The 13354-nt window shown below is 49.6% G+C and overlaps 1 protein-coding gene across 2 annotated transcripts; it reads right to left on the bottom strand.

The window, feature by feature from the left end:
* Nucleotides 1–1041: 1041 nt before the first annotated feature.
* MYL2 (myosin light chain 2) lies at nt 1042–8887 on the bottom strand. 2 transcript variants are annotated; one of them, XM_064379843.1, is made up of 7 exons: nt 8780–8887; nt 7386–7472; nt 5159–5234; nt 3634–3738; nt 2723–2801; nt 2576–2624; nt 1042–1373 (listed from the first exon to the last, which is right to left on the bottom strand). In XM_064379843.1, exons 1-7 carry the CDS (start codon nt 8780–8782, stop codon nt 1275–1277), a joined length of 498 nt encoding a protein of 165 aa, XP_064235913.1. In that variant the 5' UTR covers nt 8783–8887; the 3' UTR covers nt 1042–1274. The 2 variants fall into 2 exon arrangements, with proteins under 2 accessions (XP_064235913.1, XP_064235912.1); XM_064379842.1 differs by lacking the exon at nt 8780–8887 and adding an exon at nt 5658–5759.
* Between the last annotated feature and the right edge of the window lie 4467 nt (nt 8888–13354).

Raw genomic sequence — 13354 nt, 5'->3', positions numbered from 1 at the left:
TTTGCGTGGAGCTGGGAGAGAGGAGTGTGCCCTTCTAGGATTGCTGAGTGGCTGGAAAGGGGGCAGGAGCTACCCTTAACTATTTTGCCACTGCCAAAAGCAGAGCAACGTGACAGAAAACAGAGGCCTCCCCAGCCCCCGAGGGTACTGCCTGGGCTCCTGGATGCGACTGTGCCTGAAGCCCCTGGACTTCTTAGTGATTTGAACCTATTTCTTTTTTTCTTTTCTAAGAGACAGAGTCTCACTCTGCCACCCAGGCTGGAGTGCAGTTCACTGCAGCCTTGACCTTCTGGGCTCAGGCGATCCCCCCACCTCAGCCTCCTGGGTAGCTGGGACCACACGTGCACACCACCATGCCTGGCTATTTATTTTTTTGTAGAGATAAGCTCTCACTATGGTGGTCTAGGCTGGTCTCGAACTTTGGGGCTCAAGTGATCCTCCTGCCTCAGCTTCTCAAAGTGCTGGCATCACAGGTGGGAGCCGCCACACCTGGCCCTGTTTGTTGCTTACATTGGGACTCTTGCAGCCATAATAGGCCTGAACGCTCCAACCATGAGGGTGGACACTCAAAATCATGAGTCAGTTCACATCCAGGCCCAGGCCCCACATGGGGCCAGAAATCAGTACCACTCCCCATGTTTGCTGGGGAAGAAGTACAGACGGCTTCTACTTTATCTGAAACTAGAAATCACCCTCTTAGGATTAGCAGGTGTGATTGCTATTGAACGACCTATGTTCCTACCATGTGTCAGGCTGCTTCCTCCTTGTCACTGTCACTTGCAGGAGAAGCATTCTGATGGCATCCCAAGGGAAGGATGTCATGGAACCAAGGGCCTCTAAATGCTTGAGCTCTTTGGAACAGAGGGCTGTGGTTGTCCAGTTAACATTCCAGTAAAACGTGGTCCTGAGTGGCTGCAAAGGTCTATCTTAAATAAAGAGTCACCAAGATTCAATAATAATGACTGCAAGGCCATCACTAGCTCCTCTGCCTTTGCCTTCCTTACTCAAGGCACTGTCTGTCAGGGGAATGTCATGACCAAATACACGACCTCCTGTTTATTGGAACACGGCCTCTGGATGGATTTCCATCTGTAGGATATGTGGCCATGAGGTAGCTGTAGCCACCCAGGCTGCAAAGAAGATGGAGGTGGATAAACGGGGCAGCCACACAGCTAACAGACCAGGGTGGGGACAGAGGCGGTACTCGCGGGAGAGACAGGAGGGCAGGGACCACTCTGCAAAGAGGAGCCCAGGGCACAGTAAAGGGTCCCCTCCTAGTCCTTCTCTTCTCCGTGGGTGATGATGTGCACCAGGTTCTTGTAGTCCAAGTTGCCAGTCACGTCAGGAGGGAAGGCGGCGAACATCTGGTCAACCTGCAATGAACCAGCAAGATGTGCTGACATCGAGTGGAGGGGAAGCAAGATGGGGGGGTCAGGGGACTGTGGGCGGGCCTGAGTGGAACGGACAATTGCGGGGCAGGGGATGGGAACCTGGGCCACTCAGAACGTCCTCCGGGAAATGATTTCCCCAGCTCCTTCAGGGCCGCCTGGCATAAGGCCATGCCCTTTCTGGGGCAGCCCACAGCCAGCGGATCGGGTTGGTGTCGGGGGTATAAAGGTGCAGCCATCTCCCCCGACTTGGGACCTCTCGGGAGAGCTGTGGAATGAGCTCCCTCCCTGGGGAGTCAGCGGTGCAGGTCTTTGGGCCTGAATCCTGGCTCAACTTCCTCCATGCTCTTTTCCTTCCTTGCCCTTCCCTGTTCTTCCTTCCTTGACCCCAAGGGCCCTCCCAAGTAAACATCCTGCAGAGATGTCCCTGGAAACGCAGCCTTCCACCGGGATTAAGCAGGGCGCAAACTCAAGGGTTCCAAGGGGCTGGGCAGGTTATATAAGGGAGCAGGATGGGTCCTGTGGCTAAATGAGACACGTGGCAATTTCATGCTCTAAGCAGGTCTCTATGCATCGTGAGGAAGGCAGAACCTGCAGTCACGCAGACCTACGTTTGAAGCCAGGCCCTGGCATGTACTGTTAGTGTAGTTATTTTATTTTATTTTTGAGATGGAGTATTGTTCTCCTGCCTAGAGTGCAGCAGATGGAGTGTGGTGGCGTGATCTCGGCTCACTGCAACCTTTGCCTCCTGGATTCAAGCAATTCTCGTGCCTCAGCCTCCCGAGTGGCTGGGAGTGCGGGCGTCCACCACCATGCCCAGCTAATTTTTGTATTTTTAGTAGAGGCAGGGTTTCATCATCTTGGCCAGGCTGCTCTCAACTCCTGGCCTCAAGTGATCTGCTTGCCTCGACCTCCCAAAATGCTGGGATTACAGGCGTGATTGCTGTTATTTTAGACAAGTGACTTGACTTCCCTGGGTCTTAGTTTGCCCATCTGTAAAATGACAGTTATGCTAGTCCCTGCCTCATAAGGGGACACAGAATGGAACGAGGCCAGGGCTCGGAAGATGATATCTGGTTCTCTGTCAGTGTGGGGTCGGGGTGCTTTGGGCAAGAGCGGGAGATGGAGCCCCCTGGAGGTTGAACCCAGGAGCTGGGGTGCAGGGAGTGCTCAAAGGACCCCATTACCTCCTCCTTGGAAAACCTCTCTGCCTGTGTGGTCAGCATGTCCCGAACACTGCAGAGAGAGGAAAGCAGGTGTTGGTGTCAGGTGTGTGTGTGTAGGCGGGCGGGGGCAAGCAGGGAACCCCCCTCCTCCCCACAGACCCCACTCACTAATCAGCCTTTAGCACCCCTTTGCCTTCAGGGTCAAACACTTTGAATGCGTTGAGAATGGTTTCCTCAGGGTCCGCTCCTGAAACAGAACATAGGGCTTACATGTACTGGGGATGGCTGGGAACCAGTGGCACCCCAGGCAGCAGGACCCAGGTCTCCCCAGAAATGAAGGGGCCAGAGCAAGGCTGCTTTGCATGGAGGGAAAAGACCCTGCTTTCATTTGATCACTGAGCCTCTGTATATGGAAAGAGAGGGCTGAGGACCCAAGGTCAAACATGATCTAGATGTGAAAACCTGGGATTCGAATCTTAACTCACACCCTTGCTAGCTGTGTGCCCTCAGACAAGTGACTTTCTGTCTCTGAGTCTCAGTTCCCCATCTGTAAACTGGAGATAAGAATAGAGCTTACCTCCCAGTTGCTATTAAGGGGGATAATGCATATAAAGTGGCTAGCGTGAGGTTTGACTTAGGTAAGTCTTGGAGCTGTGTTTTTTGTTTTATTTTTTTGTTTATTTTGAGACAGACTCACTTTTACCCAGGCTGGAGTGCAGTGGCACAATCTCAGCTCACTGCAACCTCTGCTTCCTGGGTTCAAGTGATTCTCCTGCCTCAGCCGCCTGAGTACCTGGGACTACAGGTGCATACTACCATACCCGCCTAATTTGTGTTTTTAGTGGAGACAAGTTTTCACCATGTTAACCAGGCTGGTCTTGAACTCCTGACCTCAAGTGATCCGCCCACCTCAGCCTCTGAAAGTGCTGGGATTACAGGCATCAGCCACTGCGCCTGGCCAAGTTGCTGTTTTTATTATTATTTCCAACGGTGCTTTATCTCTTTGAAAGCTAACCATCTTCTGCCGGCCCCCATGAAGACACACAGACACACACACACACACACACACACAACCTTACCCTTAAGTTTCTCCCCAAACATTGTGAGGAACACAGTAAAGTTAATTGGACCCGGAGCCTCCTTGATCATTTCATCAATTTCTTCATTTTTCACGTTCACACGCCCTAGGGTAGGAAACACACACTCAGGTTCTCCAAACTGGGGAGAAAGAGCCATCATGACACTGCCACTGGCTCCTGGGATTCCACTTCAAGAAATCTAGTCTAGAAATAATCAGAGATGGGGTGGATGGAAGCAAAGATCTTATGTGAGAAGATGTTCTTGACAGTGTTATTTATAAGAACCAAATGACTGAAAACAACCTGAAGTGGGAAGGTGTTCATTATTTTTTTTCTTCCAGATAGGATCTAGCTCTGTCACCCAGGCTGGAGTGCAGTGGTGCAATCTCAACTCACTGTAACCTCCGCCTCCTGGGTTCAAGAGATTCTTGTGCCTCAGCCTCCCAAGTAGCTGGGATTGCAGGTGCATGCCACCACGCCCAGCTAATTTTTGTATATATACATATATATATGAGAGATATGGTTCTGCCATGTTGCCCAGGCAGGTCTCGAAGTCCTGGGCTCAAGTGATCCTCTAGCCTCGGCTTCCCAAAGTGCTGGGATTATAGGTGTGAGCCACCACGCCTGGCCAGTTCATTATATTTAAAATAGTGTCTTCAGAACCTGGAACATTTGATGTAGATATTTTCATTCTTCACTTAAATAGCAAAGGCTCATATTGTAAATTAGCCCTTCACAGTTGGAGGCGGGAGAGGCAGATCAGGATCACCTGAGGGAAGTTTTTCAAGTTAAACCTGCTGTAACCTACAGCCTTGGAGATTCCGATTTACCTGCTCTAGTCCTTCCACAAGCCTACCTTTGTGCAAATAAGAAAAATCTGTCACTTTTTAAGCCAATGTATGTTTTAAGTATAAAAAGCTACACTCACTACAAATGCGAATAGTTCCCTGTAGAATTGTGCAGTGCGCAACCTGCATGGCTGTGTATGGTTGCCCTGAGTTCTAAGGTCAGGAGTAAGTGGTGGTGGTGGGTAGCAGACTGGACATGTATATTTTGAAGAAACTCCATGTACTCATGTTCACACTGTTGAGATGATACACTTTAGAAGAAGAATTCAAAATGGAATGATTCTAATAATTTAAAAAACTAAAACCCAAACCAAACAGACATGTCTAGAGAGATTTAGAGAAAAGAAACTGAAACGTTCACAATGGAATATGACCTTCTGGGTGACGTCGCTTTCTCCTTTACACTTTTCTGCATCTTCCCCATTTTCTGCTGTGAGCTGGCATTACATCCAAAAGCACACAAAAAAGTTATTTCAGGAGAAAAAAGGTATGTGAAGCCACTCAAAGACTAAACACTCCTTTCCCATCCCCTGAAATTGGTCTTAAAGGCCAGTTGCAATGGAGTTGTTTCTTTGGGAAATGACACCATCTTGACCTTTTCTGATGGTCCCACCTCCTGCCCCTCATGAATGTGGGATAAAGAGACCCTCCTGCAGGAATGGACGGGGGTGACATACCAAGGGCAGCAAAGGTGTCTCTCAGATCGTTCTTGTCGATGAAGCCATCCCTGTTCTGGTCCATGATGGTGAAGGCCTGGGGAAGGGAAGTGATTGGCAGCTCAGCCTGGGAGAAACTGGCAGAGCTGCCCAGGAGGTTGGGCCAAGGACTTGGCAGGAGGAGGATTCTGGGATCTTCAAAGATCCTTGTAGGACCTCAAATCAAAAGTCAACAACAAATCCAATAGTTTCTTCAAAATGGAAGGCCTCGTATGGCCCAGCCATTCTGCTGCTAGATACATAGGCAAAAGAATTGAAAGCATGTCCACATAAGAGCCTGTACACAAAGCCGGGCGCAGTGGCTCACGCCTGTAACCCCAGCACTGTGGGAGGCTGAGGCGGGCGGATCACTTGAGACCAGGAGTTCAAGACCAGCCTGGCCAACATGGTGAAAACCCATCTGTACTAAAAATACAAAAATTAGCCAGATGTGGTGGGACATGCCTGTAATCTTAGCTACTCGGGAGGCTGAGGGAGGAGAATCGCTTGAACCTGGGAGGTGGAGGTTGCAGTGAGCTGAGAATGCACCACTGCACTCCAGCCTGGGCAACAGAGCAAGACTCTGTCTCAAAAACAAACAAACAAACAAATAATAAAACCAAATGAGGAATCATGGCTATGTTTTTTGAGTTCTTTGCATCCCCTGCCCATGGCCCTGGCAGCTGATTCTGGAGGTTGGGGCAGAGTGAGGGAAAGAGGTGGGTGTAGCTTTCTCCCTGGAAAGCGACTATCTCAAGTTCAGATATGACACTTGTCTCAGGAATTTCTCTTTCCCTATGGGACACGGCACTCCTGCAGTCTGAATGTTAGGGAGAGCAAAGTTACAACAGTTCATGTCCTGTTTGGAAGCCCCAGATGCTTTCCCCTCTGATATAAAGCACACTGGAGTAGGGCGCAGTGACTCATGCCTGGAATCCCAGCACTTCGGGAGGTCAAGTCAGAATTGCTTGAGCCCAGGAGTTTGAGACTAGCCTGGGCAACACAGGGAGACCCCATCCTTATAAAAATCACAAAAAATTAGCTGGGTGTAGTGGTGTGCATCTGTGGTCCGAGCTACTCAGGAGGCTGAGGTGGGAGGATTAATTGAATCTGGGAGATTGAGGCTGCAGTGAGCCGTGATTGTGCCACTGCACTCCAGGCTGGGTGACAGAGTGAGACCCTGTCACAGAAAAAGAAAAAAAAAGCAGACTGATTTCTTTAGCATCATTTTAGCATAGCTCCCTCTGGAGAGCCAGGTGGGAGGGTGGATGAGTCAGTGTGAGCCCTCACGACTGCTGGAGAATGAATTCAGAGCCTGTCCTTCCAAGCTCGTGTGCAGTTTGGTCTAACTGGTACTTGGGTTCTTTTTAGAAGGTCCATTGCCATCGAATGCGATGGGGTTTCAAATGGGGCTAGTGGTTAATAATCAAAGACTGTAAAATTTAAAACCGTGAAGATACTGCTTTTCATCCCTCAGACTGACAAAAAAAAATTGTGACTATTAACACCCAACGCTGATGGAACTGAGGGGAAAAGGCGCTTTCGTCCCGAGGCTGCTGGGCACAGGAGTGAGTGCTGTGACTGTGGAGGGCAGTGTGGACCAGCAGTTCTGTCTGGTTTTAGGTTTTTTGTTGTTGTTTTAAGTTCCTTTGAAGCAGCAGTTCTGCTTTTAGGAATTTACCCCCGGAGAAATAACCAGAGATACAAGCAAAGAGGTGTTACTTAGTAAAACATTATAAACAAATGCCACATTTAAGCATAGGAAATGGTTTAAATACATGATAGGAAATGTTAATGGTGAACTTCTCAAGAAAAAATGCAGGTAGTAGTCAGTGGGCATAGATGATGATAACTTTGTTCAATAAATATATACGTAGATAACAAAAATGGCTAGAAGGGCATATACTAAAATGCAAACTGATTATCTCTCGGCAATAGAATTGTAGGTAATTTTAATTTCCTTTTTTGTGCTTTTCTGAGAATTTTTCTGACATTTTTCAACAAGGAATATATTTTACTTTGATAATCAGTGAAGTTATTAAAAACAGTTTCTTTTAAAAATTTACACATCCATTCAGGCCGAATCTGGGACTGTTTGGAGGATAGAAGCAGCTAGTCAAAAGCCCCTGCTGGGAATCTGGAACAAAAGAAGGGTTCCCTCTCACAGTGGGTTTTCCATCCAGGCGGATGATTCAACAGCTGCACCCACCTCCTTGAATTCCTGGATTTGGGTCTGTTCGAACATGGAGAACACGTTGGAGTTGCCCTCGACTCTCTTCTTTGCTTTCTTAGGTGCCTGGGGGAGAAAAGCATCGATTAAGAGAGAGTGAGAGGCTGGGAGTGAGAAAGCTAGGTCAGGCCCCTTCTCTGGGTGAGTGCCTCTCTGTCGCCCGGCCCAGCTGCTCATCTGTGAAATGCGGGTACAGCGCCCACACTCAGGTCTCAAAATGGTGATGCTGGAGGGAGCAAAGGACACAACGTGAAGTGTCTCCAGAGCCCCCCCGATCCCGGTGGATCGCAAGCATCTGTGCATCTTGCAGTGGCTCCTTTGCCAACCAGGAGAAGGCACAGGTGTGTCCCTGGGGATCGAGGCCGCACCTGCGGATTACCCCTGCAGGATCCAGCTGCTTTTGTTCCGACGCATTTCACAAAAAGCTCAGTAATGCACAGAAGGAGAATTGATCGGAGGGAAGGAAAAAGTCAGGCTCACTAAGCCATGATGAATGCCAAGATGAAATGACAGTTCTTCAAGGTGTTAAAACCCAACTGCGCCCCACACCCCACAATTTTCCCTTGATCCAAATGGCAGCAAAACCTCCTCTCTGAATTCTCTGTCCCTGCACCACGTCAACAAGGCAGAGAAGAGCGAGATCACCCTTCTTCCCCGCCCCACTTCTCTCTGACTTTAAATAACAGCGAATGCGTCAATACTGTACATATGTATTATTTCATTCTCATAACCGCTCTGTCAAGTGGACACTATTATTATCATCCCCATTTTACAGGGGAGACAACTGAGACTGAGAGAGGTTGGGTCACTTGCCCGAGATCACACAGCCACACACACACACAAGGCAGAGCCGGAGCTGAACGTGGGCACTCCGACTCCAGCGGTCCTGCCCCTAACCACTCTCCCTCCTGTGCTAACCCCGATTTGGGGGCTGCCATTTCAGGAGGGAGGCACCTAACCCAACAGCACAGAAAGAAAGGTTTTAAATTTGCAAGTTCAAAAAGTGAAAACAAAAACATTCTTTTTCCCAGCTGCCTGAACAACAGAAAAGAATCACAATTTGATCCTTAAAAGCGTTCAATCCCATTTTGCAAGCCCTGAGAGTTATTGATTCCTCGAGAGGTCAGTAGACAAGGCATAAAAAAGCCAACTCTCTTATTTTGTGTTTGTGAGTCCCCAGGAGCTGCTGTTATTTGTGGCCTATCGGGGCATTGATTGGGGTTCCTCTGTGCACGCTGCCAACGGGGCTTTTTCCACAAGGGGCTGGAGGCTTTGAGAGCCGCCTTCCGCCCCCTCCGCTGTGGTCCCTCGCTTATGGTGGCTTCCGCTTCTCGCCCACCCGGCATCATCACCTCCTGAGCCCTCGTACTCACCATGGTGGAAGGGACCCAGCACTGCCTCCCGAGAAGAATTCCACACTCCGCCCAGCCCTCCACAGCCCGGGAACAATAAATACTTCCTCCCCCTGTTTAAAAATAACCCCATGACCGCTTTTGGCAGTCATAGGTGAGGCGGACACCACCTAAGTCCCCCCCGCCCATGCCGTTCTTCTGAAGTAAGGGTGGCTCACTTGCCACTGGGTGACACGTGAGCCCCCCCAAAAGGCATTCAAGGTTAAAGAGGCAGTAGCTGGGTCACGGTCACGGGGAGAGGTGCTGCGCGCTCGGCAGTGCTTGGGCCGGGGACACTTGTGCTTGTCAATTTTGAGAAAGAAAGCGTCAGGGACAGGAGACTGCTTAAACTCTGTTTTATCGGCCTGGGTCTGGCCTCAGGGCCTTTGCACCTGTGTGCCCTCTACCTGGAATGCCTTTCTGTCCATCATCACACGGCTCCTTCCTTCACCGCCTTCACTGCATCTCTGCTCAGACGCCACCTTCGGAGTGAAGCCTCTCTGGCCACACTATTTAAAATAACCATGAAGGCTGGCTCTGTGGCTCATGCCTGAAATCCCAGCACTGTGGGAGGCCAAGGTGGGAGGACTGCTTGAGCCCAGAAGTTTGGGACCAGCCTGGGCGACATAGGGAAAATAGGGAGACACCTGTCTCTGCTTAAAAAAAAAAATTAGCTGTGCATGGTGGTGCATGCCTGTAGTCCCAGCCATTCAGGAGGCTGGGACAGGAGGATCACTTGGGCCTGGGAGGTGGAGGCTGTAGTGAGCCATGATCACGCCACTGCACTCCAGCCTGGGTGACAGAGCAAGACCCTGTCTCAAAACAAACAAACAAAATAGCCCCGCCCCCCATCTCCCTTCTCGGCTTTGTTTCTCTGTGAGAAGGTGCCTCACACTCTGCAGCGCACTGACTCATTTCGTTCAGTGGCCGTGGAGCGTCAGCTCAGAGGCCGGGGATCGCTTCAGTTTCTCTCACCACCTACCATCTCCCCAGCTCCCAGTTCGTGATGCACACAGCAGCAGCTCAAAAAGGAATATCTATTGACTGAAGAAATGACAAATCTCATTGACTGAGCGCTGGCACCTGCTGGACACCATGTGCTCATGGCTCACGCTCATAATTTTCCAACCACCCTGGAGGGTGGGGACCACCTCATCATCCGTGCCCCCATTTTCCAGATGAGGAGACGAAAGCTCAGAGAGGCGAAATGAGCTGCTCAGGGTCACACGGTGATGGAGCTGGGCGTGGACCCCTCTGGAGGCCCCTTTGTCTCCAGACTCCAGGCTCTTTAAGGGCCTTGAAAACAGCAGCTGCTCTCAGAATGCAAGGTGTTATTATATAATACTCTTACTCAAGACGGCTTTCCAGCTGGGTGCGGTGGCTCATGCCTGTAATCCCAGCACTCTGGGAGGCTGAGGTGGGTGGATCACCTGAGGTCAGGAGTTCAAGACCAGCCTGGCCAACATGATGAAACTCATCTCTACTAAAAATACAAAAATTAGCCTCGTGTGGTGGTACGGTCCTGTAGTCCCAGCTACTCCAGAGGCTGAGGCAGGAGAATTGCTTGAAGCTGAGAGGCGGAGGTTGCTGTGAGCCGAGATCGTGCCATTGCACTCCAGCCTGGGTGACAGAGCGAGACTCCATCTCAAAAACAAAAACAAAAAAAACCAAAACAAAACAAAAGGTGGCTTTTCCCCCGCGCCCTCAAAGACAGCCTTGGGATTCGGGGAGCAAGAACTCGGGGCTTGGAATCATCGTGGTTATTTAGTGGCTGTGGGTGGCAGACCTGAGCGCCAGATGTCATGCCTCTAAGAAGGAGAATGTCCCTCTGTCCTCCCAATGGTGTGGGCACAGGGCTGATGGCTGAATGAGCATTCATCCCCTTTAATTGAGCCCAGCGCAAAGCAACAAATTCCCTGCCCTCGTGGTGCTAAGTGTGAGGGGAAGATGGACAAAGGGAAAGTGAACAGATGCACAACCCAGAAAGTTGCAGGCAGTGACGGATATCACGCAGGGACGAGGCGGAGGCATGGCAGCGGCCAGGTGAGAGCCTCAGACAGCGGCGCAGGTGGGTTCCTCCAAGTAGAGTCTGCAAAGGGGGCTTTGGGCAGCGGAGACAGCACATGCCTCAAAGGAGGGAGAATTTGGAGGCTTTGAGGAACAGAAGGTCCCCTGGGGCTGGAGTTTTCCCAAACATAAAAAAAGAAATAAGTTTTCTCATTAGGTTTTCCGGAGGGTAAAAGGAGGTGAGGCCTGGGAAATGGTAGCTATCACTCACTCCCTTTCTCAGGTGCAAAAAAATCTCAATTTGGCAGCACACAAACGCAATGACCATTTATGACTGTGACAAAAAAGAGGTGTGGGATTTTTTTCTTCTCTGCAGTCACACATGGGTTAGAACTACCCAGGAGCCCCTTCTAACACAGTCCTTAATAACAAAAGATGGATGAGTTCATGTGTGTGTATGCACATGTGTGCACAAAGACGTGTTTGCACATGCACAGAGGCACACAGACATGTGCACGCACTGGCATCCACATATGTGCAACGCACGGATCAGGAGGAGCTTTTCTGTCCAAGATTCTCCGACAACACCAGAATAAGTGTTTCCCCAGCTAATAGGTGCACCATGGATTTTCGTTAAAACTCTGTGCAAGCAGTCAGTAGCTCTAACTGGCCAAGCGAAAAGATTGTTGCAGCCACAGAAGATGTGGAGAGTGTGTGATGGGGTGGGCAGGCCCAGGGTGGGGGTTAGGATGGGCTGGGCACCCAGAGGCGAGTGGGGGTGTGTGTCCCTGAGGGACACCTGTACATCCGGGTCTTCAAAAGGGGTACTAGGGGAACCATTCTGGCTGGATGGGAAGAGGGCTTGTCAAACAGGGCACTCACACTCTCAGAGCTCAGTTTCCTCATCTGGAAAACAGAGATCTCACACACCCCCATAAGGCTGCTGGGAGGATTGAGATTGTGCCTAGGGATTCTGGGAACATGGTGGCCTGAATGGGGCACGGAACCACGTGACAGCTGAGATGTGGAGCCCATGGGCTGTGAGTTAGGCCTTGGGGTCTGTTGAGAGAATCAGAGATCCAAAGTCTCTCTCAGCAATGGGGTGAGTTTCCCCAGGGAGCCCCCAAGACCAGGCACAAGGCCTTGGGATTGGAGAATCCAGGAAGGACTTGGGTGTTGGTTCTGCGCAGACTTCAGGGGTTCCTTTCAGCATCAGTCTCAAGACCACACCGGGCTGGGGAGGGAGCCGGTGGGCGGCTGGGGCTGCTGTGGCCTCGAGGCTGCTGGCGGAGGCATCTTGCTGTGACAAACAGGCCCGCAGGACCTGAGACCTCTGCCTTTTTGCTATCTATCTGTGGGATTCCTACAGCTAATACATTTCCAGCCACCACACCTGAGTCCCACTGAATAGAAGAGAAAAACAACTGCTGGCTTGAGGCTCTCTGAAGCCAGAAAGCAGCACACTGGGCTGATCCATTAGAATAGCAACTTCTAGAAAATCAGAAAACCACGCATATTTGTTTCTTATTGCTGCTAGAAAAATATTATCAATTTGGTGGCTTAAAACAGCACTTCTTTTTTTTTTGAAACAGGGTCTCACCCTGTGGCCCAGGCTGGAGTGCAGTGGCACATAGCTCACTACAGCCTCGATCTCCTAGGCTCAAATGATCCTCCTGCCTTGGCCTCCTGAGTAGCTGGGATTACAGGTATCCCTCACCACACCTGGCTAATTTTTGTATTTTTTTTCTTAGAGACGGGGTTTCACCATGTTGGCCAGGTTGGTCTTGAGCTCCTGAGCTCAAGTGATCCGTCTGCCTCGGCCTCCCAAAGTGCTGGGATTACAGGCGTGAGCCACCGCACCCGGCCCCACTGACAGTTTTAAAAGAAGAGATGAAGAGAGAGAAAATATGTAAGTATTCTTTATAGACACACACTGCTTTTAAGTAAGAATGATTTTAACCCCAAATCGAAGGAATGAATTTGCACATAGATATTTATTCCAGCCCCACTATGTGCAGGGCGTGATGTACATCAGTAACACTTAATTCAGAGTAAGGGGAGATATATACACATTAAGCTCAAATTCAAGAAAAGTGGAAATTGATGTTCAACTGTATTATGGTACAACAGTCTTCATTTTCAAAAACAGAGCAGTGTATTAATTTCATTGGTTTTTAAAGCCCAATTATTGGTTTTCTCCAAAAAATAAAAATAAAAATAAACCAACAAAAACCTTACGGAAATTCAAGTGAAACCCACAAATGACTTCCTAGAGCTTTAAGACCTGATTTCAAACTAAAAATGAAGTGAATGAATTTCAGGAGAGGTTAGTTTTGTTGCGGTTTAAATAGTGGCCTAGAAGATGATATCTTGGGAATATCACGAAGCAAAATAATGAAGAAATGGAAATAAACATTCCAGAAACAGAAGCCAAAAGTAAGCAAGTAATACAAGAAAAGCGTCTTCAGCACAGAAGAGAAGGACGTCTGCAGGTTGAAGGAACTCACGACTCCAAGCTGGCAAGGTAAGAAGAAACACACACCAAGGTGT

The sequence above is a fragment of the Aotus nancymaae genome, unplaced genomic scaffold, assembly GCF_030222135.1.
Source record: "Aotus nancymaae isolate 86718 unplaced genomic scaffold, 86718_ANA_hifiasm-v0.15.2.pri h1tg000021l, whole genome shotgun sequence".
Lineage (NCBI taxonomy): Eukaryota > Metazoa > Chordata > Mammalia > Primates > Aotidae > Aotus > Aotus nancymaae.
Note: the sequence above shows the minus strand (reverse complement) of the source record. Positions and strands in the feature narration are given on the sequence as shown.